This window comes from Patagioenas fasciata, chromosome 2 (assembly GCF_037038585.1).
Source record: "Patagioenas fasciata isolate bPatFas1 chromosome 2, bPatFas1.hap1, whole genome shotgun sequence".
NCBI lineage: Eukaryota > Metazoa > Chordata > Aves > Columbiformes > Columbidae > Patagioenas > Patagioenas fasciata.
Window position 1 is genome coordinate 974452 of NC_092521.1, and position 22318 is coordinate 996769.

Below are 22318 nucleotides of genomic sequence, written 5' to 3' on the forward strand. Positions count from 1 at the left end.
CAGGCAGGGGTGCAGGCAGAGATGCAGGCAGGGATGCCGGCAGCGCAGGCAGGGATGTGAGCAGCACAGGCAGGGGTGCAGGCAGAGATGCAGGCAGCACAGGCAGGGATGCAGGCAGTGCAGGCAGGGATGCGGGCAGGGATGTGAGCAGCACAGGCAGAGATGCAGGCAGGGATGCAGGCAAGGATGCAGGCAGAGATGCAGGCAGCACAGGCAGGGATGCAGGCAGGATGCAGGCAAGGATGCAGGCAGAGATGCAGGCAGCACAGGCGGGGATGCAGGCAGGGATGCTGCAGGGATGCAGGCAAGGATACAGGCAGAGATGCAGACAGGGATGCAGGCAGGGATGCAGGCAGGGATGCAAAAAGGGATGTGGGCAGGGATGCAGGCAGGGATGCAGAAAGGGATGCGGGCAGGGATGCAGGCAGGGATGCGAGCAGCGCAGGCAGGGATGTGGGCAGGGATGCTGCGGGGATAATGCAGGCAGGGATGCTGCGGGGATAATGCAGGCAGGGATACTGCAGGGATAATGCAGGCAGGGATGCTGCGGGGATAATGCAGGCAGGGATGCTGCAGGGCTAATGCAGGCAGGGATGCTACAGGGCTAATGCAGGCAGCACAGGTGCAGGCTGCCCTCTCCTCACCACCCCACTTCTCTCCGCAGCTGCGCGGTGGAGACGCTGAAGGTGATGCTGGCGCGGGGGGGCAGCGAGGAGGTGGCCGTGGCCGTGGGCAGCGCCGGCGGCTGGGACCTGATGGCCAGTCCCGAGAGGCACCACGACGGCATCGCCGTGCTCGCCGGGTAAGGGCTGGCACCGCGCGCCGGGGCTCCGGGGGCTCCTCTGGCTTGGGTGCGAGAGCCACACGGTGCTGTGGGGAGGGGGTTTGCTGTGTCCTGGGGGGTTTTAATGTGTCAAAGCCCATGGAGGGTGGTGCTGGCTTCCCAGGGGACGGGCGGTGGAGCCCTGCTGGGCTGCCTGCCATGGGGATGGGGAACCCACGGGATGAACCGCGTTCCTGGCAGCCCCGGGGTCTGGGTGCAGTTGATGCCCATCAGAGAATCACAGGTGGTTTGGGTTGAAGGGACCTTCAGATGTCACCCAGTGCCCCCCCTGCCATGAGCAGGGACATCTTCACCAGCTCAGGGTGCTCAGAGCCCCATCCAGCCTGGCCTGGGCTGTCTCAGGGATGGTTCATCCACCACCTCTCTGGGAACATGGGCCAGGCTCTCAGCACCCTCAGCGTGGCAAATTAATCTTTATATCCAGCCTGAATCTCCCTCCTTTAGTTTAAACCATCACCCCTTGTCCTGTCACAACAGACCCTGCTCCAAACTCTGTCCCCATCTTTCTTATCAGCCCCTTTTAATCACAGAATTGATTTAGTTGCAAGAGACCTTCAAGATCGTTGAGTCCAAGTGTTCCCCCACCCCTGTCCCTGCCCCTTGTCCTGAGAACCTCATGTCTGTCTGTCCAGCCCTCCAGGGATGGTGACTCCAGCACTGCCCTGGGCAGCCTGTTCCAATGCTCCACAGCCCTTTGGGGAAGAAATTGTTCCCACATCCAACCTCAACCTCCCCTGGGCAACTTGAGGCCGTTTCCTCTGCTCCTGGCGCTTGTTCCTGGGGAGCAGAGCCCGACCCCCCTGGCTCCAAGCTCCTTCCAGGCAGTTCAGAGATCAGAAGGTCTCCCCTCAGCTCCTGTTCTCCAGCTGAACCCCCAGCTCCCTCAGCCGCTCCATCACACTTGTGCTCCAGCCCCTCACCAGCTCCGCTCCCTTCTCTCCACTCGCTCCAGCACCTCAAGGCCTTTCTTGGCGTGAGAGGCCCAGAGCTGCCCCCAGGGTTCGGTTTGTCCTCCCCATGCCCAGCACAGGTTCGGTCACTGCCCTGGTCCCCTGGCCACCCCAGTGCTGGTCCCAGCCAGGATGCTGTGGCCTCTTGGCCACCTGGGCACCCGCTGGCTCATGTTCAGCCGCTGGCACCAACACCCCCAGCTCCTTTTCTTCTCCAGCCGCTCTTCCCCAGCTGCAGCGTCCATGGGGTTGTTGTGACCCCAGTGCAGGACCCTGCACTTGGCCTTGGTGGCCCTCAGCCCATTGGCCTCAGCCCATCGATCCAGCTGGTCTAGACCCCTCTGTACGGCCATCCCACCCTCCAGCACATCAGCACTGCACCCAACCTGGTGTCACCTGCAAACTGAGGGTGCACTCGATCCCCTCACCCAGATCATTGATAAAGAGATTAAACAGAACTGGCCCAGTGCTGAGCCCTGGAGCACAGACCCTGTGACCGGCCAACAACGGGGTTTGGCTCTGTTCACCACAGCTCTCTGGGCCCGGCCCTGCAGCCGGTTCTTCACCCAGTGTAGAGCACACCCGTCCCAGCGTGACGAGCACCAAAAGGGCTCGGATGGAAAGATTCTTTCCTTTTGCTGCTGCGATGTCCCTGTGGTTCATCAAGCCCCGACCCCCCCGGTCCTTCCCGCGGCGCCTGCGCCTCCTCCCGCCAACGGCGGCGATTTGGCGAGGCCGCGGCACGGCCACAGCCCGGCAGAGCCCGGTTCAGCCGGGGACTGCGCTGTCCCTCCACCCAGCGCCGTTAATAGCTCTTGGACGCGGCGGAGGAGACGAGCGGTTTGGGATTTTCCAGTTATTTGCAAAAAAAGAGAAAGAAAAAAGCTTTATTGAGCCTCCCAAACACTTGAGGAGCGTCTGCTCATCCCAAACAAACCCTGCCCCTGCTTGCCAGGCTTCACCAGAGCCGGCTCTTGCCAGCGTGCCGGTGTGGGGCTCCGCCGTGCCCTGCGCCGTGTCCCCGTGGCGGTAGGAGGTGACGATGGCTTTTCCACCCTGGATGTCACTGTCGCACATGCCGGGCGGCTCCGGCGGCTCCCGGCGCTCCGTGTGCGTCCAGGAGCCGCCCGCGCCGCCCGTCCCGTGTCACCTCCTCGGTGACACCTGCCGCTTCCCCCGGCAGCGCCATGGCCCGCCACGCCGGCCCCCGCCTGCCCCTCATCGTCAAGAACCTCATCCCCACGCTCAGCAGCGTCTTCGACAGCCAGAGGGTCACCGCCACCGCCTTCCTCGCCGAGGTGAGCGCGCGGCTCCGTCGCTGCCGTTGGCGAGGGTTAAGCCGCAGCAGGTTCACGCGCCCTCCTCCCTCTCCCTCTCCCTCCCCGACCCTCTGCTGGAGGGGGTGGCGGGGAAGCGCCCGCAGGAATCCAGCGCCGGAGCCATCGCCGCCGCGAGCCAGCACGCCGGAGCTCCTCCGGCCTGACGTACCAGGCGCAGGAATGAGGTGACTCAAGTCCTTTCCCCTCGCCGGCCAGCAGACTGTAACGCTAGAGCTCGCCGTACATACCACCTTAAAACCTCGGCCCGCTCCAGGAGGTTTTGTTACATAAAGGAGCACCTCATGCCAACAATGCAGAGCCATATCCCCCCCTTATAAAACCACCTTTTAAATTCTCAGCTGCTTAAGCAGCCTGGGATTAAGGCACTGTTTTTATTTTGTGTTTGGCTGGGGGAGCTGCCGGCCCCGGCTCTTGGAGCCCGGCCCAGAATCTGCTTTAGTTTTTGGAGTGTGGTTGGGTTTAAAATAGCAGCTTTGCCTCACCGTGGAGCTGGAGGGGAAGGAAGCAAATGCCTGTGTCTCCCTCTCTCCAAACTGATGAGGTGAGAGCCCAGGCCCTTTTCTGCCGGCTGTGCCAGTGACGGAGATGACAGAGGGGAAGCGAGGAGGGGAACGGCCGCCGGGAGCCTTCGGCCTCGCGGGGTCCCGGGGACGGCGGCGGAGCTGCAGCTGCCGCCCCAGGACGGCCCCACTGCCGCGTCCTCCAGGACGGGGGCTCCGTGTCCCCCCGGCACCCAGGGACAGCTCTGCGGTGCCACCGGTGTCCCCGCCGCCCACCCCGAGCTCCGCGCTCGCCCCACGGTGCCCGCTTGTGGGTCACGCTCTGGGGTCCCAGGGCTCGCATTGCGGGGAGCCCCGGCAGCCCCGCGGTGCTGGCAGGTGACAGCGGGTGGCCGTGGGGAGCCGGAGCGGCCCTGCTGACCCCCACCCCTTCAGGGCTGTCCCCAAGGGGACCCAAAGTGACCGCAGCAGCACCCAGATGTGCCCTTCAACGCTGGGCTCCCGCTCACCCCACCGGCGGTTAAAGCTCCGCTCTGTAAAGCCCAGCCTGACCCATCCGGGCTGAGCTGGGGCCAGCAGCGCTGCTTGGAGCCCGTCCCCACCGTCCCCATGTCCCCAGGGCTGGGGGCTCGGTGCGAGGGTCAGCGGGAGAGCGGCCAAGAGCATGAGATCCCCCTTTACTCGCGAAGCCGTGGCTGCCGACAGCGTGTTCGGTGTTGAGTTTTGGTGGCGATACTGAACACAGCGCTGTGGCCGGTGTCTCCGGTGGGGCGGGAGAAGCCTGCTGCTTGGATGCATATCAGATATAACACTTTTGCAGGCAGCAAAGGGCCCTTATGTCCTAAAACCCCCAGAAGCGATTCCACGTCAGCCGAGGAGCTGACGCGTTGATCTGGAAGCGCGGTTTTCAGTACAACGAGTTCCAGCTCAGGCGATTCCTGTCCAGCGTATGAGTATCTTAGGGACTGCAGGAATTTAAAGCTGTGTCACCATTGACTATATTATAGCGTAAGGAAAGTTTTCCTGCAAGCAGGATGCGCAACACAAGTCGCAGGAATCATCACAGCTTCCCCAAATCCGTCCTTTCCCTCGCGGTGCGCGGCTCCCGGTCCCGTCGGTGCTGAGGCTCTTGTTCTGCTTTAGCTCCTGGGCAGTAACGTGGTGAACGACCTGATGCTGCTGGAGGCCGTGATGGACAACATGACGGGCAGACAGAAGGACGGCTGCACGCTGGTGCGGATGCTGGCGCTGCGGGGGCTCGGCAACGTCGCCGACGGCTCGCCGGAGAAGGTGAGAGCGAGCTCAGCGTCCCGGCCGGCGCTGCGGGCACCAGGGGGCCCGTGGCCATCGGGAGATGCCGCTTGCCCAAGGCAAGGTGGGTCTTTAGCCAGGGAGTCGGCCACGTCCTCACCGTGGTGACGGCAGCTCCAGAGCCACTGGGGTGGCCGCCCTGTGCGTGCTCGGCACCGCTGGACCACGCTGGCGCTGGCTTGTGACAATTCTGGCTTTGGAGGAGAGCCTGCCATCCTAATATTGGAAATGAGGAGACAGTTCCTCCTGGAAAGGGCTGTGGGGCATTGGAACAGGCTGCCCAGGGCAGCGCTGGAGTCACCACCCCTGGAGGGCTGGACAGACGGACAGGAGGTTCTCGGGACAGGGGTGGGTTATGGTTGGACTCATGGTGTTTTCCAACCCAAATGACTCTGCGATCCCTGGGGGGACACAGCCAGGTCACCTGTGTCACTGCCCACGTGGGCAGCAGCAGCACAGCCCATCGCTCCTCCCCGGCCCCATGGCTCTGCCGGCCCGGTGGCTGGTGGGGCAGCACCAAGGCTTTGCCGGCCCCATGGCTCTGCCGGCCCCATGGCTCTGCTGGCTCAATGGCTGGTGGGGCAGCACCAAGGCTTTGCCGGCCCCATGGCTCTGCCGGCTCAATGGCTGGTGGGGCAGCACCAAGGCTTTGCCGGCCCCATGGCTCTGCCGGCTCAATGGCTGGTGGGGCAGCACCAAGGCTTTGCCGGCCCCATGGCTCTGCCGGCTCAATGGCTGGTGGGGCAGCACCAAGGCTTTGCCGGCCCCATGGCTCTGCCGGCTCAATGGCTGGTGGGGCAGCACCAAGGCTTTGCCGGCCCCATGGCTCTGCCGGCTCAATGGCTGGTGGGGCAGCACCAAGGCTTTGCCGGCCCCATGGCTCTGCCGGCTCAATGGCTGGTGGGGCAGCACCAAGGCTCTGCCGGCCCCATGGCTCTGCCGGCTCAATGGCTGGTGGGGCAGCACCAAGGCTTTGCCGGCCCCATGGCTCTGCCGGCCCGGTGGCTGGTGGGGCAGCACCAGGGCTCTGCCAGCCCTTTGGGAAGGGAGAAACCAGTGGTGCTGACGTGCAGGCTGGTGAGGATGAGGAGGGCGGCAATGAGCCCCTGCTGTTTCAGCCCGGGGAGGAGAAGCTCTGGGGAGACCTTAGTGTGGCCTTTCTGGACTTAAAAGGGGCTGATAAGAAAGATGGGGACAGAGTTTGGAGCAGGGGCTGTTGTGATGGGACAATGGGTGATGGTTTAAACTGAAGGAGGGAGATTCAGGCTGGATATAAAGATTAATGTGCCACGCTGAGGGTGGTGAGAGCCTGGCCCAGGTTCCCATAGAGGTGGTGGATGAACCATCCCTGAGACAGCCCAGGCCAGGCTGGACGGGGCTCTGAGCACCCTGAGCTGGTGCAATGTCCCTGCTCACAGCAGGGGTAGCACTGGGTGACATCTGAAGGTCCCTCCAACCCGAACCCTCTGTGGTTCTGTGGCTGTGGCAGAGCCGCTGCCGGCTCCTCCGCTCGCCCGGCCGCGGTGCAGTGGGACGATGCCGGGTGAGCCCTGGGCAGCTGTGGGGCCGGGGGGGTCCTGCCGTGCCGGGTGACTCAGGGACGGCGTCTGTCCGTCCTTGTCCCGTCCCAGCTGCACTCTGCACACCACTCCGGGCAGCACAGTGTGGTTGGCAGAGCCAACTACAACTCCCGCGGCGCTCGGAGTCTGTGTCCCTGTGGCCGGGGCAGGACCAGGCTCCATGTCCCTGCCCGTGACCGCTGTTCCCTCCCCGTCCCCCGCAGGTGAGGAAACACGGGGCCAAGCTGCTGGCGTCCATGGTGAACGGCCTGGACGACAAGGACGACCCGCACAACCTGGTGGCGCTGGAGGCCATGTCCAGCCTGTCCAAGCTGCTGGGCCACGTGGAGGAGAGGGACCTGCGGTCCATGCTGCTGCACATCGCCATCCGCATCCGGCCCTTCTTCGACAGCGTAAGGCTGGCGCGGGGCTGAGCTCCCGCCCTTGCCGGCGTCTCTGGAGCGGCTCCTCCGCTGAGCCGGAGCCACATCGTGTGTGCGGGAGGCTGCTCGGTGCCACGGGCACGGCCCTGAGTGCTGCGGGCATGTCCTGGGTGCTATAGGATGTGTCCTGAGTGCTATAGGATATGCCCTGAGTGCTACGGGCATGTCCTGGGTGCTATAGGATGTGTCCTAGGTGCTATGGGCATGTCCTGGGTGCTATAGGATGTGTCCTGGGTGCTATAGGATATGCCCTGGGTGCTGCGGGCATGTCCTGGGTGCTATAGGATGTGTCCTAGGTGCTATGGGCATGTCCTGGGTGCTATAGGATGTGTCCTGAGTGCTATAGGATATGCCCTGGGTGCTGCGGGCATGTCCTGGGTGCTATAGGATGTGTCCTAGGTGCTATGGGCATGTCCCTAGGTGCTATAGGATGTGTCCTGGGTGCTATAGGAAATGTCCTGGGTGCTATGTGCATGTCCCCAGGTGCTATAGGATGTGTCCTGGGTGCTATAGGATATGTCCTGGGTGCTATGAGACGTGTCCCCAGGTGCTATGGGAAATGTCCTGGGTGCTATGTGCATGTCCCCAGGTGCTACAGGACATGTCCTGGGTGCTACAGACATGTCCTGGGTGCTATAGGATATGTCCTGGGTGCTATGAGGCATGTTCTGGGGTGCTACAGGCATGTCCTGGGTGCTATGGGCATGTCCCCAGCTGCTACAGGACATGTCCTGGGTGTGTGGGGCACATCCCCGGGTGCTACAGGACATGTCCTGGGTGCTATGGGTGCTATGGGGCACATCCCTGGGTGCTACAGGACATGTCCTGGGTGCTATAGGTGCTATGGGCACATCCCTGGGTGCTACAGGACATGTCCTGGGTGCTATAGGTGCTATGGGGCACATCCCCAGGTGCTACAGGACATGTCCTGGGTGCTATAGGTGCTATGGGGCACATCCCCAGGTGCTACAGGACATGTCCTGGGTGCTATAGGTGCTATGGGGCACATCCCCAGGTGCTACAGGACATGTCCTGGGTTCTATGGGTGCTATGGGGCACATCCCCAAGTGCTACAGGACATGTCCCGGGTGCTGTGGGGCACATCCATGGGTGCTACAGGACATGTCCCGGGTGCTATGGGGCACATCCCTGGGTGCTACAGGACATGCCCTGGGTGCTATGGGGTGCATGCCCAGGTGCTACAGGACATGTCCTGAGTGCTATGGGTGCTATGGGTGCTATGGGTGCTATGGGGCACATCCCCGGGTGCTACAGGACATGTCCTGGGTGCTATGGGGCCCATCCCTGGGTGCTACAGGACATGTCCTGGGTGCTATGGGGCACATCCCCGGGTGCTACAGGACATGTCCTGGGTGCTATGGGGCCCATCCCTGGGTGCTACAGGACATGTCCTGGGTGCTATGGGTGCTATGGGGCACATCCCTGGGTGCTACAGGACATGTCCTGGGTGCTATGGGTGCTATGGGGCCCATCCCTGGGTGCTACAGGACATGTCCTGGGTGCTATGGGTGCTATGGGGCACATCCCTGGGTGCTACAGGACATGTCCTGGGTGCTATGGGTGCTATGGGGCACATCCCTGGGTGCTACAGCACGTGTCCCAGGTGCTATGGGGCACATCCCTGGGTGCTACAGCACGTGTCCCAGGTGCTATGGGGCACATCCCTGGGTGCTACAGGACATGTCCTGGGTGCTATGGGGCACATCCCTGGGTGCTACAGGACATGTCCTGGGTGCTGTGGGTGCTATGGGGCCCATCCCTGGGTGCTACAGGACATGTCCTGGGTGCTATGGGGCACATCCCCGGGTGCTACAGGACATGTCCTGGGTGCTATGGGGCACATCCCCGGGTGCTACAGGACATGTCCTGGGTGCTGTGGGGCCCATCCCTGGGTCCCGGCAGCGCTGTGGGCCTGAGGACGGAGCTGGGAGCTCAGCACAGGACATGACACGGGGGGAAGCCGAGGTGCCCATTGCTTTATCTGCTGGGACCTCGATCCCCAGGCAGCTCTGGGTGCGGGGCTGAGCCAGCGCCGGTGCTATGGGCACAGGGAGGCCGGGGAGAGGGGACAAATCCTCGGTGGGTGTCTGTCCCAGGCAGTCTGTCCGTCCCCAAACCCCTCCAGCGTCACCGCGGGGGAGCTGGGTGCTTCTCCTGCTCAGCCTGAACCTCGTGCTCCATCCTGGCGCTGAGCGGCCACGGTCCTGCCGGGAGCGTCCCCCGTTGACCAGGACCCCCGCTGGGCTCCGGGGTGTCACCGCTGCTGCAGAACTGCTGCTCTGCCCCTTCCAACAGCTGGGGGTGCGACATGGAGACCCCCAGCACCTCCTGCTGCTCCCGGCCGCCCCGGCGACTCCAGAGCAGCAGCAGCAAACGGGGACGCTGGCGGCTGGAATTTGGGGTGAAGAGGCTGGGAGAGAGCTGTGTTTTGGTGGAGTGACTTTACACCCCCTGTCCTGAGCCCATGGTGCTTTTCTTATCCCCTGGCAAAGAATCATCTAAAATGGTTTTCAAACCCAAACTGAAAGCCGAGGTCCCACAGCCTGGGCAGGAGGTGCTGGGGCTCGGGGGCACATGCAGCGTTTTCCTGCTGCTCTGACATCCCCAGCCCAAGGAGCAGGACGGAGGGTGATGGGAGCAGTGATGTCCCCAGCGCCCACGTGTCCCCAGCTCCCACGTGTCCCCAGCTCCCACGTGTCCCCCTGTGCCCGCAGGAGCAGCCCGAGCTCCGCCACTCGTCCATCGTGCTCTTCGGCAACCTGAGCAGGTTCAGCGAAGGCGACTGCGAGGTTTTCTTCGAGCAGATCCTCAACGGGCTGGTGACGCTGCTGCTGCACCTGCAGGACCCCAAGCCGGAGGTGGTCAAGGTGAGTGTCCCGCCGTGGTGGGGGACGCTGGGCCCCGGCGCGGCGCCGCGCTCCGTGCCGCACGCCGCAGCCCCCTCTCTGTGCCGCAGGCCTGCAAGTTCGCTCTGCGCATGTGCGGCCCCAGCATGGGCTGCGAGGGGCTGTGCGACATGTTCCTGAACCACCTGCGCGAGGACAGGAGCCTGCACTACGGAGAGTTCATGAACAACGTCTGCAAGCACCTGGTGAGCGGCCGCGGAGCCTGGAGCACGGGGCTGGCGCTGCCTGGTGACAGCCGGTGGCAGTGCTGGGGACAGCCAGTGGGAGTGCTGGGGACAGCCGGTGGCAGTGCTGGGGACAGCTGGTGGCAGTGCTGGGGACAACCGGTGACAGTGCAGGGGACAGCTGGTGGCAGTGCTGGGGACAGCTGGTGGCAGTGCTGGGACAGCCAGTGGGAGTGCTGGGGACAGCCGGTGGCAGTGCTGGGGACAGCTGGTGGCAGCACGGGGACAGCCGGTGGCAGTGCTGCAGACAGCCGGTGGCAGTGCTGGGGAGAGCCGGTGACAGTGCTGGGGACAGCTGGTGGCAACGCCGGGACAGCCGGTGGCAGCACTGGGACAGCCGGTGGCAGTGCTGGGGACAGCTGGTGGTAGTGCTGGGGACAGCCGGTGGCAGTGCTGGGGACAGCCAGTGTCAGTGCTACATCAGCCAGTGTCAGCGCTGGGGACAGCTTGTGGCAGTGTTGGGACAGCCAGTGGCAGCACTGGGACAGCCGGTGGCAGTGCTGGGGACAGCTGGTGGCAGCACTGGGGACAGCCGGTGTCAGTGCTACATCAGCCGGTGTCAGCGCTGGGGACAGCTTGTGGCAGTGTTGGGGACAGCTGGTGGCAGCGCTGGGACAGCCGGTGGCAGCACTGGGGACAGCCAGTGTCAGTGCTACATCAGCCGGTGTCAGCGCTGGGGACAGCTGGTGGCAGCACTGGGGACAGCTGGTGGGGACAGCTGGTGGCAGCACTGGGAGAGCCGGTGTCAGTGCTGGGGACAACCAGTGGGGACAGCCGGTGTCAGTGCTGGGACAGCCAGTGGGGACAGCTGGTGTCAGCACTGGGACAGCTGGTGGGGACAGCCGGTGTCAGTGCTGGGGACAGCCAGTGGGGACAGCTGGTGTCAGTGCTGGGGACAGCCGGTGGGGGGACAGCTGGTGTCAGCACGGGCACAGCCGGTGGGGACAGCCGGTGTCAGCGCTGGGACAACCGGTGGGGACAGCCGGTGTCAGTGCTGGGACAGCCGGTGGGGACAGCTGGTGTCAGTGCTGGGACAGCCGGTGGGGACAGCCGGTGTCAGCGCTGGGACAACCGGTGGGGACAGCCGGTGTCAGTGCTGGGACAGCCGGTGGGGACAGCCGGTGTCAGCGCTGGGACAACCGGTGGGGACAGCCGGTGTCATCTCTGGGACAGCCGGTGGGGACAGCCGGTGTCAGTGCTGGGGACAGCTGGTGGGGACAGCCGGTGTCAGCGCTGGGACAACCGGTGGGGACAGCCGGTGTCATCTCTGGGACAGCCGGTGGGGACAGCCGGTGTCAGTGCTGGGACGGCCGGTGGGGACAGCCGGTGTCAATGCTGGGGACAGCTGGTGGGGACAGCCGGTGTCAGCGCTGGGACAACCGGTGGGGACAGCCGGTGTCAGTGCTGGGGACAGCCGGTGGGGACAGCTGGTGTCAATGCTGGGGACAGCTGGTGGGGACAGCTGGTGTCAGTGCTGGGGACAGCCGGTGGGGACAGCTGGTGTCAGTGCTGGGGACAGCCGGTGGGGACAGCCGGTGTCAGTGCTGGGGACAGCCGGTGGGGACAGCTGGTGTCAGTGCTGGGGACAACCGGTGGGGACAGCTGGTGTCAGTGCTGGGCACAGCCGGTGGGGACAGCCGGTGTCAGCGCAGGCACAGCCGGTGGGGACAGCTGGTGTCAGTGCTGGGGACAGCCGGTGGGGACAGCTGGTGTCAGTGCTGGGGACAGCCGGTGGGGACAGCCGGTGTCAGCGCAGGCACAGCCGGTGGGGACAGCCGGTGTCAGCGCAGGCACAGCCGGTGCCGTGTCCCCGGTGCCATCCCGCGGGCCGTTTCTCCCCCAGATGCAGAGCTACCCGGAGATGCTGAACCGCCTGATCTCCACCAACCTCTTCTACTTCAAGAGCAGCTGGGTGGACATCCGCGCCGCGGCGCCCATGTTCATCGGTACGGCCACGGGGGGCCCAGCCTGCCCCCTGCTTTGGGGTGTCCCCCCGCCATGGCGTGTGGTGGGCTGTGTGTCCTGGGGACGTTTCGGTCCCCGTGTCCCGCAGAGCCCTGGGAAGTGCCGGTTGTGCCGTGGTTTTGGTGACCGCCTGCGTGGGCGATGCCCGCACAGAGCCCGGTTTGTGGGAGCACAGACGGTGCCCTCGATGGGCCTGGAGCCGCTGGGTCCGTTGCGTCCAGGGTCCCCAGGGCAGCGTGTGGGGAGGGACAAGCAGCATTGAATCATTTTGGGTGGAAGAGCCCCTCAAGGTCACCAAGTCCAACCACAACCCACCCCAGCACTGCCCCTGTCCTGAGAACCTCCTGTCCGTCTGTCCAGCCCTCCAGGGCTGGTGACTCCAGCACTGCCCTGGGCAGCCTGTTCCAATGCCCCACAGCCCTTTGGGGAAGAAATTGTTCCCACATCCAACCTCAACCTCCCCTGGGCAACTTGAGGCCGTTTCCTCTGCTCCTGGCGCTTGTTCCTGGGGAGCAGAGCCCGACCCCCCTGGCTCCAAGCTCCTTTCAGGCAGTTCAGAGATCAGAAGGTCTCCCCTCAGCTCCTGTTCTCCAGCTGAACCCCCAGCTCCCTCAGCCGCTCCATCACACTTGTGCTCCAGCCCCTCACCAGCTCCGCTCCCTTCTCTCCACTCGCTCCAGCACCTCAAGGGTTTCTTGGCCTGAGGGGCCCAGAGCTGCCCCCAGGGTTCGGGTTTGGCCCCCCAGGTCCCAGCACAGGGTTGAGCAGCTGCCTCAGCCCCGTGTCCGCAGCTCCAAGCGTTTCTGTGGTTCCAGCCCGAGCCCTGACTCTCAAATTCCTCCTCAGGCTTCCTGGTGCTGCACGTGGACGAAGATCACAGCCCGCAGGTGGACCTGGACCAGCTCATCTCGGGTGAGTCGGTGCTGCCGCTGCGGGGAGCGGGGACTCGCTCAGCCCTGTAGGAGGGGGCTCGGCCCTGTGGGATGGGGCTCAGCGCTGTGGGATGGGGCTCAGCCCTGTGGGATGGGGCTCAGCGCTGTGGGATGGGGCTCAGTGCTATGGGATGGGGCTCAGCCCTGTAGGAGGGGGCTCAGCGCTGTGGGATGGGGCTCAGCGCTGTGGGATGGGGCTCAGTGCTGTGGGATGAGGCTCAGCGCTGTGGGTTGGGGCTCAGCGCTGTGGGATGGGGCTCAGCCCGATGGGATGGGGCTCAGCGCTGTGGGATGGGGCTCAGCCCGATGGGATGGGGCTCAGCGCTGTGGGATGGGGCTCAGCCCTGTGGGATGGGGCTCAGCGCTGTGGGTTGGGGCTCAGCCCGATGGGATGGGGCTCAGCGCTGTGGGATGGGGCTCAGCCCTGTGGGATGGGGCTCAGCGCTGTGGGATGGGGCTCAGCGCTGTGGGATGGGGCTCAGCGCTGTGGGATGGGGCTCAGCGCTGTGGGATGGGGCTCAGCCCGATGGGATGGGGCTCAGCCCTGTGGGATGGGGCTCAGCCCTGTGGGATGGGGCTCAGCACTGTGGGATGGGGCTCAGCGCTGTGGGATGGGGCTCAGTGCTGTGGGATGGGGCTCAGCGCTGTGGGATGGGGCTCAGCGCTGTGGGTTGGGGCTCAGCGCTGTGGGATGGGGCTCAGCGCTGTGGGATGGGGCTCAGCCCTGTGGGATGGGGCTCAGCGCTGTGGGATGGGGCTCAGTGCTGTGGGATGAGGCTCAGCGCTGTGGGTTGGGGCTCAGCGCTGTGGGATGGGGCTCAGCCCGATGGGATGGGGCTCAGCGCTGTGGGATGGGGCTCAGCCCTGTGGGATGGGGCTCAGCGCTGTGGGATGGGGCTCAGTGCTGTGGGATGAGGCTCAGCGCTGTGGGTTGGGGCTCAGCGCTGTGGGATGGGGCTCAGCCCGATGGGATGGGGCTCAGCGCTGTGGGATGGGGCTCAGCCCTGTGGGATGGGGCTCAGCGCTGTGGGATGGGGCTCAGCCCTGTGGGATGGGGCTCAGCGCTGTGGGATGGGGCTCAGCCCTGTGGGATGGGGCTCAGTGCTGTGGGATGGGGCTCGGCCCTGTGGGATGGGGCTCAGCCCTGTGGGATGGGGCTCAGCCCGATGGGATGGGGCTCAGCGCTGTGGGATGGGGCTCAGCCCTGTGGGATGGGGCTCAGCGCTGTGGGATGGGGCTCAGCCCTGTGGGTTGGGGCTCAGCGCTGTGGGTTGGGGCTCAGCGCTGTGGGATGGGGCTCAGCCCTGTGGGTTGGGGCTCAGCGCTGTGGGATGGGGCTCGGCCCTGTGGGATGGGGCTCAGCGCTGTGGGATGGGGCTCAGCCCTGTGGGATGGGGCTCGGCCCTGTGGGATGGGGCTCAGTGCTGTGGGATGGGGCTCAGCCCTGTGGGATGGGGCTCAGCGCTGTGGGATGGGGCTCAGCCCTGTGGGATGGGGCTCAGTGCTGTGGGATGGGGCTCAGCGCTGTGGGTTGGGGCTCAGCGCTGTGGGATGGGGCTCAGCCCTGTGGGTTGGGGCTCAGCGCTGTGGGATGGGGCTCGGCCCTGTGGGATGGGGCTCAGCGCTGTGGGATGGGGCTCAGCCCTGTGGGATGGGGCTCGGCCCTGTGGGATGGGGCTCCCCAACTGCTGCTGTCCCCGAGGCTCCTGCTCGGGGCTGGGGACCCGCAGCTCTGGGCTGTCGCAGGGGGACGGGGCTGCACTGGGGTCCCGCTGGGTCCTCCTGAGTCCGGTTGAAGTTGCTCAAGGGTCAGTACTGGGACCAGCACTGTTCAATCTGTTCATCAACGATTTGGACGAGGGAATAGAGTGACTGTCAGTGAGTTTGCTGGTGACACCGAGCTGGGAGCAGTGGTGACACTGGAAGCTGTGCTGCCATCAGAGACCTGGACAGGCTGGAGAGCTGGGCAGGGAGAAATGTAATGAAATAGAACAAGGGCGAGTGCAGAGTCTGGAATGTGGGCAGGAACAACCCCAGGGTCCAGTGTAAGTTGGGGAATGAGCTATTAGAGAGCAGTGTAGGGGAAAGGGAGCTGGGGGTCCTGGGGCCAGCAGGGTGAGCATGAGCCAGCACTGGGCCCTTGTGGCCAGGAAGCCAATGGGACCTGGGGTGGGTTAGAAGGGGGTGGTCAGTAGGTCAGAGAGGTTCTCCTGCCCCTCTGCTCTGCCCTGGGGAGACCACACCTGGAATATTGTGTCCAGTTGTGGCCCCTCAGCTCCAGAAGGACAGGGAACTGCTGCAGAGAGTCCAGCGCAGCCACCAAGATGCTGGAGGGAGTGGAGCATCTCCCGTGTGAGGAAAGGCTGAGGGAGCTGGGGCTCTGGAGCTGGAGAAGAGGAGACTGAGGGGGGACTCATTCCTGGGGATCAATATGGAAAGGGGCAGTGTCAGGAGGATGGAGCCAGGCTCTGCTGGGTGACACCCAGTGACAGGACAAGGGGCAATGGGTGCAAACTGGAACACAGGAGGTTCCACTGCAAGAGGAGAAGCAACTTGTTGGGGGTGAGGGTGTCAGAGCCTGGCCCAGGCTGCCCAGGGAGGCTGTGGAGTCTCCTTCTCTGCAGACATTCAAACCCGCCTGGACCCCTTCCTGTGGAACCTCAGCTGGGTGTTCCTGCTCCGGGGGGGTTGCACTGCATGGGCTTTGAGGGCCCTTCAACCCCTGACATTGTGTGGCTCTGATTCCATGTGCTCCCTTCCTGGGGGTGCCATGGGGAATGTCCCCAACCTGCGGCTCAGCTCGTGCAGCCCGAGCTGTGACCGGGACCCCGCGGCACCCAGGGCCGATCTCACCCATCACCCAGGCACCGACTGCGGGTGCTGCCCGGCCCCCCCGCCCAGCAGGGCCCCCCCGCCCAGCAGGGCCCCCCCAGCGGTACCAGGGGGCTCCCGGGCGGTCGCGGTGGCTTTGGCGTTGGCAGCAGGGCCTCGCAGCGCTTTGTTCACAACGTGTTAACTGTTAGGAGGCAGAGCCCAGGCTCCTTCTGAAGGGCTCGTAAAAAGTCGACTTGAAGCTGGTGGCATTTTGGAGCAGAGTTAAGTAATTTTCCTGGATTTCAGGGATTTTTTCCCTGTCACTAGTGACCTCATAGTATATAGTAATGCATGGAAACTTTCGGATTGTTCCAAGGGAGCTTAAAAAACACTAAAAAAGGAAAAACTATCTTTCCGTTGGCTCCCTGAGCCCTTCCAGAAGAAAGAGGCCTGTCTGTTAGAAACAAGTGAAAGATAATCTGCCCGTGTGTGAGTAATCGCTGGAGCGAGCGGCCCCGCTCGGGCTCCCGAGCTTCCCGTCTTGAGTGGCGCGGGGGCCGGGGGGATCGCAGCCCACCCGGGGTCCCCGGCAGCGGCACCGAAACGGGGGCAACGGGCACGGAAATGGGGGGAACGGCACGGAAATTGGGGAGCGGCAGCGGGGGCACGGGGAGGGGTGAGTTGGGCTGTGCTGGGTAAACAAGCTACTGGAAAAAGAGGATTGTGTTTTACTGGTAGGAAAAACTACCTGGATTGTTTTCTTACGGCCGGGAGCCGTTCCAGGCGTTAGGAAATCGCTGATAGGGGACGTTTGGCCCCGCCAGCGGCTGCACGGCCTCAAGGGCCCCTGGGGGCTCCGCTTCCCTCCCCGGCCCCCCAGGAGCCCCCCAGCCCAGCCTGTGCCCCGGGGACCCCTCCTGGGCCCAGCAGCCCCGTCCTGCTGCCATCGTCCTGCTGCCATTGTCCTGCTGCCATTGTCCTGCTGCCATCGTCCTGCTGCCATTGTCCTGCTGCCATTGTCCTGCTGCCATTGTCCTGCTGCCATCGTCCTGCTGCCATCGTCCTGCTGCCATTGTCCTGCTGCCATCGTCCTGCTGCCATTGTCCTGCTGCCATTGTGCTGCTGCCATCGCATCCGTCCCCTGGGCCCCGGAGCTGGGGGCTCCTGCTGGGGTGCAGGGCAGTTATAGCAGCTATAGGAACTATAGGAGCTATAGGAGCAATAGCAGCTACAGGAGCAATAGCAGCTATAGGAGCGATAGCAGCTATGGGAGCGATAGCAGCTATGGGAGCTATAGCAGCTATAGGAGCAATAGCAGCTATAGAAGCTATAGGAGCGATAGCTATAGGAGTTATAGCAGCTATGGGAGCTATAGGAGCAATAGCAGCTATAGAAGCTATAGGAGCGATAGCTATAGGAGTTATAGCAGCTATGGGAGCTATAGGAGCAATAGCAGCTATAGAAGCTATAGGAGCGATAGCTATAGGAGTTATAGCAGCTATGGGAGCTATAGGAGCGATAGCAGCTATAGAAGCTATAGGAGCGATAGGTTTTCCGCTGGGGGTGTGACGGGGGTGCTGGCAGAGGGACCGAGCGTCCCTGGGACCAGTTTCCCGTCCCCATGTGACAGTGCGGCCGGGACGTAGCTTTGCCGGGGGCACCGGGGGGGTCCCGGCGCTGCGCCCCCCCAGCCCCGCTGTGCTCTGCTCCTTCCAGCCCTGAACCTGCTGCTGAAGGATCCCGTCCCCGCCGTCCGCGTCAAGGTGGCCGAGACGCTGGGCCGCCTGGTGCGCATCCTGTGAGCCCCGGGCCGCCCCGGGGCCACCGCAGCAATAGTGGGGGCGGCGGCCCCGCGCCCGGACCCCCGGGCACCGCCACGTCTTCCTGCACCCGGCACCCGCGGCTGCTCCATCGTCTTTCTCCGCTCACAGCCCGGGGGGTCTGCGCCTCTGTCACCCCCCAGGACCGGGACACACGGTTCCTCTCTGTGGGTCCTGGTTGACTTTTGGGATGAGGGTCCCGGGGGACCCTGGTGGAGGGGGGAGCTGGAGCGGGGGGTGGCAGCGTCCCCGGGTCCCCCCGGCCGCCTCCAGCCCCTCGCCCCCCGCCACTGCTGAACACGGGGCCCTGTCCCCCCACCCCATGGATGTCACTGTCCCCTCTCCACACATGTACATAAATGTATTTTTAAATAAAGCTCTTTGCTCCCCAGGAGCTGTGGTGGGTGAAAGGGCCGGGGGTGCCCCCGTGCCTGTGTGAGCCGGGTCGTGGTGGGGAGGGTCCTGCGGGGTCTCTTCCCCAGGTCCCCCCAGGTGGGCAGAGGTTCTGTCCCTGCTCGGTCACCTCTGGGCTCTCTTTGTCCCTTGGGTGCTGCCCCTGTCCCAGCTCCTGCTGCTCCCCTTTCCTGGGGTGCGCACGGTGTGTTGGGGGAGACTGGGGAGGTGCAAGTGCCTTGAGCACCCTCTGCGCCCGGGTGTCATTAGGGCTCAGAGTGAACAAGCCAGGGCAGAGGGGATGGGAGGGGATGGGGGGCTCGCAGGGTTGGGCTGTGCCCCCCACCAGCCTGCGGGGTGACCCCCCCATGGTGGTTTTGTTCAGCGGAAGCTCAAGGGGGGCCCTTCGCAGCAGTTCGGTGCCAGCTCTGGCCCTGTGTCCCCCTCGGGGACGAGTCCAGGTGACAGTGGGCCCCACACTGGGGGTGCTGTGTGCTGGGGGGGGTCACACTGGCTCCCGGCAGCCCCCAGCCACGTCCTATGGATGGGGGGGTCCCCCTGGATGCCCCCCCGAGCTGGTGGCCAGTGCTGAGCTCATGTGTGGGCTGTGGGGCAGCCCTGGGGCTCCTCTGCTGGGACCACGCGTGGGGACAGCTGGGGTGACCCCCAGGGACTATGGGGGTGACACTGGGGTCAGAGGGGTGCTGGGGGGTGGGTAACGTGTTCTGGGGCTGCCTGCTGAACGTGTCCCTGCACTGGGTGCCCCTGGGGCCACCTGTGGGGTTTGGGGGCCCGGTGGGGGGTGCCCATCCCAGGCATGGGGCTGGGAGCTGCCCCCCAGCCTCCCCATGATGGAGACGGGGGGGATGGAGCTGGGGACAACTGGAGAGCCTGGGGAGGGCTGAGATCAACCCATCCCATCTCCTGTCCAGCCTCCCCGCCACCTCCCACCCCTTTCTGTCCCTCCCTTGAGTGACAAGCGAGGGCACCGCGCCGCGCCGGGGCAGCAGCACCCAGCGGGTTTTGGCAGGGGGTCCCCGAGTCCCCACGGTCTCAGTCCAGCGCGGGCCGAGCCGGTGACACAGGACAAGGCGCGGGGTCGTATCCAAACGAGTTTAATGAAGAGGCCCCGGGAGCGTGCGGAGCTCCCGGCAGAGCGCGGTGGTCCCGGCGCTGCCCCTCGCGGTTTGGTGGGGGTGACGCTACGTGTAGAGGCGAACGGTGCCGTCGGCGCCCGAGGAGAAGACCCAGGGCTGGGTGGGGTGGAAGAGCACGGCCAGCACGCCCAGGTCCAGGGTCGGAGCGTGGCCCTTGAGCACCTTGACGGGCACCAGCAGCGGGTTCTGCAGCAGGTCACTGCGGAGCACGTGGTCAGCGCGGGGCTCCGGCCGCCGCTGCCCTCCCGGGGTACCCGCGGCACCCCACAACCGCTGCCCCCCACCCCAAAACCCTCCCCGGGAGAGGGGACCCGGCCCCGAGCACCTACTTGTAGACCATGCCGTGGCACACGATGACGGTGCCGTCGTCCGAGGCCGAGGCGAAGAGCGGGTAGCGCTTGTGGAAGGCCACGCTCCGCAGCGCTTTCTTGTGGTGCCTGCAGACGGCGGGCGCGGTGTCAGGGCGAGGGGTGGACGCTGTCCCTGTCCCCAACCCCCAGCCGCAGGGCCACGCCGTGTGGACCCCAAGCTCCGCTGTGAACGGCTGTATATACGGGAGGGGGCAACTGGGACAGACTGGGACCTGCTGGGAGCAGCTCAAAGCAGCCCAGCACCTCCTGCCACCGAGGCTTTGTCCCCGGGAGCCCTGGAGAGCTGTCACCGTTCCATGAGACACCACCATGCGGGGCAGGGACGGTGGCTCCTGGCACAGCCCCCGGGGGCTGCCGGGTCCCAGGAGAGGGAACGGCCCTGGGAAGAGGCCGCAGGGGGTCTGGGGGCTGCGGGCAGGGTTTGGGGAGCAGGCAGAGCCGGGCGCTCACCGCAGCAGCTGGTAGGGTCTGGTGGAGAGGTCCAGGTCGAACCAGGCCAGCTTGCTGTCGTAGCTGCCGCAGATGATGTTGTCACCTGCGAGAGGGAACTGGGGGTTACTGGGGTCACCAGCGAAGCCCGGGGTGTCCGCCCTGCACCCCAGGGACCTGGCAGCTGCTCGGGGACCACGCGGCGCACGTACCTCCGGGGTGAATGGCCATGCTGGACACCCACTTGCAGTTCGTCATGAGCTTCTTGGTGAGCTCCTGCTTGAGGAGGTTGTAGACGCGGACGTAGCGCTGGGTGGCCACGAAGAAGTAGGGGCGGATGGGGTGGAAGAGGACGCACTGCACCAGCCCCTTGCTCTTGCGGAAGGGGTTCTGGCTCCAGCGCTTGCTGGTCTGGTGGATGAGCACTTGCATGTTGCTGTTGTCAGACACGACGCTGGCGAAGTAGTCGCCTTTGCCGTGCCAGGTCACCTGCTTCACGGCCTGCGGAGAGCGGGGAGGGACGGCGCGGGGTCAGAGCGCGGTGGGGGGCACCGACGGCTCCCGCGGGGCCGCCCCGGCCCACCTTGCTGTGCTGGACCAGCAGCCGCACGCCTTTGCCGTGCTGCTCCGCGGTGGCCGGCACCCACTGCACCGGCTGCACTCGCTCCTCCTCCGGCGCCGCGTAGGACTCGAGCAGCTGGTCGGTGGCCCCGTAGAGCAGCTTGTCCCCGAGACAGGGGTTCACCAGCAGCACCGACTGCTCCCTGCGGGATGAGGGACGGGTCAGGAATCATTTGGGTTGGAAAAACCCCTCAAGATCATTGATCCAACCACAACCCACCCCCTGTCCCTGCCCCCTGTCCTGAGAACCTCGTGTCCGTCTGTCCAGCCCTCCAGGGCTGGTGACTCCAGCACTGCCCTGGGCAGCCTGTTCCAATGCCCCACAGCCCTTTGGGGAAGAAATTGTTCCCACATCCAACCTCAACCTCCCCTGGGCAACTTGAGGCCGTTTCCTCTGCTCCTGGCGCTTGTTCCTGGGGAGCAGAGCCCGACCCCCCTGGCTCCAAGCTCCTTTCAGGCAGTTCAGAGATCAGAAGGTCTCCCCTCAGCTCCTGTTCTCCAGCTGAACCCCCAGCTCCCTCAGCCGCTCCCATCACACTTGTGCTCCAGGAACCCCCCGGGAGCCCAGCGCCACCATGGGATGGCCCCAGCACAGGGCCAGGGCCGTGGGGAGGGACACGTGGGACACCATGAGCAGCCAGGCCACCAAGGGGACAAGGGAGAGGATGTGGGCGAGCGCTGTCACAGCCCGAGCACCCCAGGGAGGATGGTGGGGACAGACGGTGGGGACGGACGGTGGGGACAGACGGTGGGGACGGACGGCTCCTCCACAGAAGACCAAGGGCCACCAAGTGCAGCGAGGGGCCGGGTGACAGCGAGCACAGGTGGCTTCGCACCCACGGTGTCACCGTCCTCGCTGCTGGAGCGCCGGGAGTTACTGAGCTCCTGAGGGGCTGGACAGGCGCTTGGGAGGAAAACCGGCGCCCGCTGCGGCTGCGGCAGCTCCGGCGGGAGGAAGGGCCGCGTGGGGACACTCACACGGCCACGGCCACCAGGCAGACGGTGGGGTTGGGGTTCCAGGCGACGCTCTTCACCACGCCGCCCACGGGCAGCGTCTTCATGCAGCGCGCGGTGCAAACCTCCCAGAACCGCACCGTGCCGTCATCCGAGCCTGCGGGGGGACAGGTGAGCAAGGGACAAGGACACTGCACCGCGAGGGTCCTTGAGCGGGGGGAGCAGCCCTGCGCCCCACAGCCCTCGGGGGGAGCACCGCAGCCATGCCCCAGCACCTGCGAGTCCGCATGGCAGCGGCTCCAGCGCCATGAGACGTGACCGGGGGCTGCTGCCTAGAGAACAGGCCCCCCCGCGCTCCCCCGGCACCGCGGCTCTGCCCGGGGTCCCCTCCCGACGCGCACGGCTCCCGCGCAGCTGCTGTGCTGGCGGGGCGCCCGGCTCGGCTCGGCTCGGCGCGGCGCGGCGCGGCACGGCGGGCAGGAGCAGGAGCAGGAGCGGGAGCAGGAGCAGGAGCAGGAGCAGGAGCAGGTAGCCGGCAGCACGCGTGTGTCCCCGCAGGTCGGGTTATTTTTAACGCCTGATCTCAGCCACTTTCCCAGCCCGGGGCCAGGAATTCCACGTTGTGCAAGCGCCCGGCACGGCGGCCACCGGGAGCTGGCAGCCTGGAAACTGCGGCGCTATAAAAAGCACATGTGCGGCTGCGGGCTGTTAAACTGCCATCTGCTCTCCATCTCCAGCCTCCGCCGGCCGCGCGGCCTCCGCGC

General features: G+C 65.2%; 2 protein-coding genes across 4 annotated transcripts in view; one reads left to right on the forward strand and one right to left on the reverse strand.

The window, feature by feature from the left end:
- MROH1 (maestro heat like repeat family member 1) overlaps window positions 1–17746 on the forward strand; it is a 76266-nt gene extending 58520 nt beyond the window's left edge. For 2 of the 3 annotated variants that reach the window (XM_065830181.2, XM_065830180.2), the window contains 9 exons: window positions 665–802; window positions 2978–3092; window positions 4778–4924; window positions 6729–6917; window positions 9683–9835; window positions 9925–10059; window positions 11942–12044; window positions 12910–12975; window positions 17526–17746. In XM_065830181.2, the coding sequence (XP_065686253.1) occupies window positions 665–802; window positions 2978–3092; window positions 4778–4924; window positions 6729–6917; window positions 9683–9835; window positions 9925–10059; window positions 11942–12044; window positions 12910–12975; window positions 17526–17611 (1132 nt within the window). In that variant the 3' untranslated portion in view covers window positions 17612–17746. The remainder of the gene's footprint in view (window positions 1–664; window positions 803–2977; window positions 3093–4777; window positions 4925–6728; window positions 6918–9682; window positions 9836–9924; window positions 10060–11941; window positions 12045–12909; window positions 12976–17525) is intronic. The other variant, XM_071803709.1, reaches the window with a different exon arrangement.
- Window positions 17747–19121: 1375 nt separating this feature from the next.
- Window positions 19122–22318, reverse strand: part of BOP1 (BOP1 ribosomal biogenesis factor) — a 74741-nt gene continuing 71544 nt past the window's right edge. The window contains exons 11-16 of the mRNA XM_065830184.2: window positions 21579–21711; window positions 20563–20743; window positions 20192–20480; window positions 20001–20085; window positions 19509–19616; window positions 19122–19378 (exon numbers count right to left, since the gene is read on the reverse strand). Coding sequence (XP_065686256.1) covers window positions 19225–19378; window positions 19509–19616; window positions 20001–20085; window positions 20192–20480; window positions 20563–20743; window positions 21579–21711 — 950 coding nt within the window. The 3' untranslated portion in view covers window positions 19122–19224. The remainder of the gene's footprint in view (window positions 19379–19508; window positions 19617–20000; window positions 20086–20191; window positions 20481–20562; window positions 20744–21578; window positions 21712–22318) is intronic.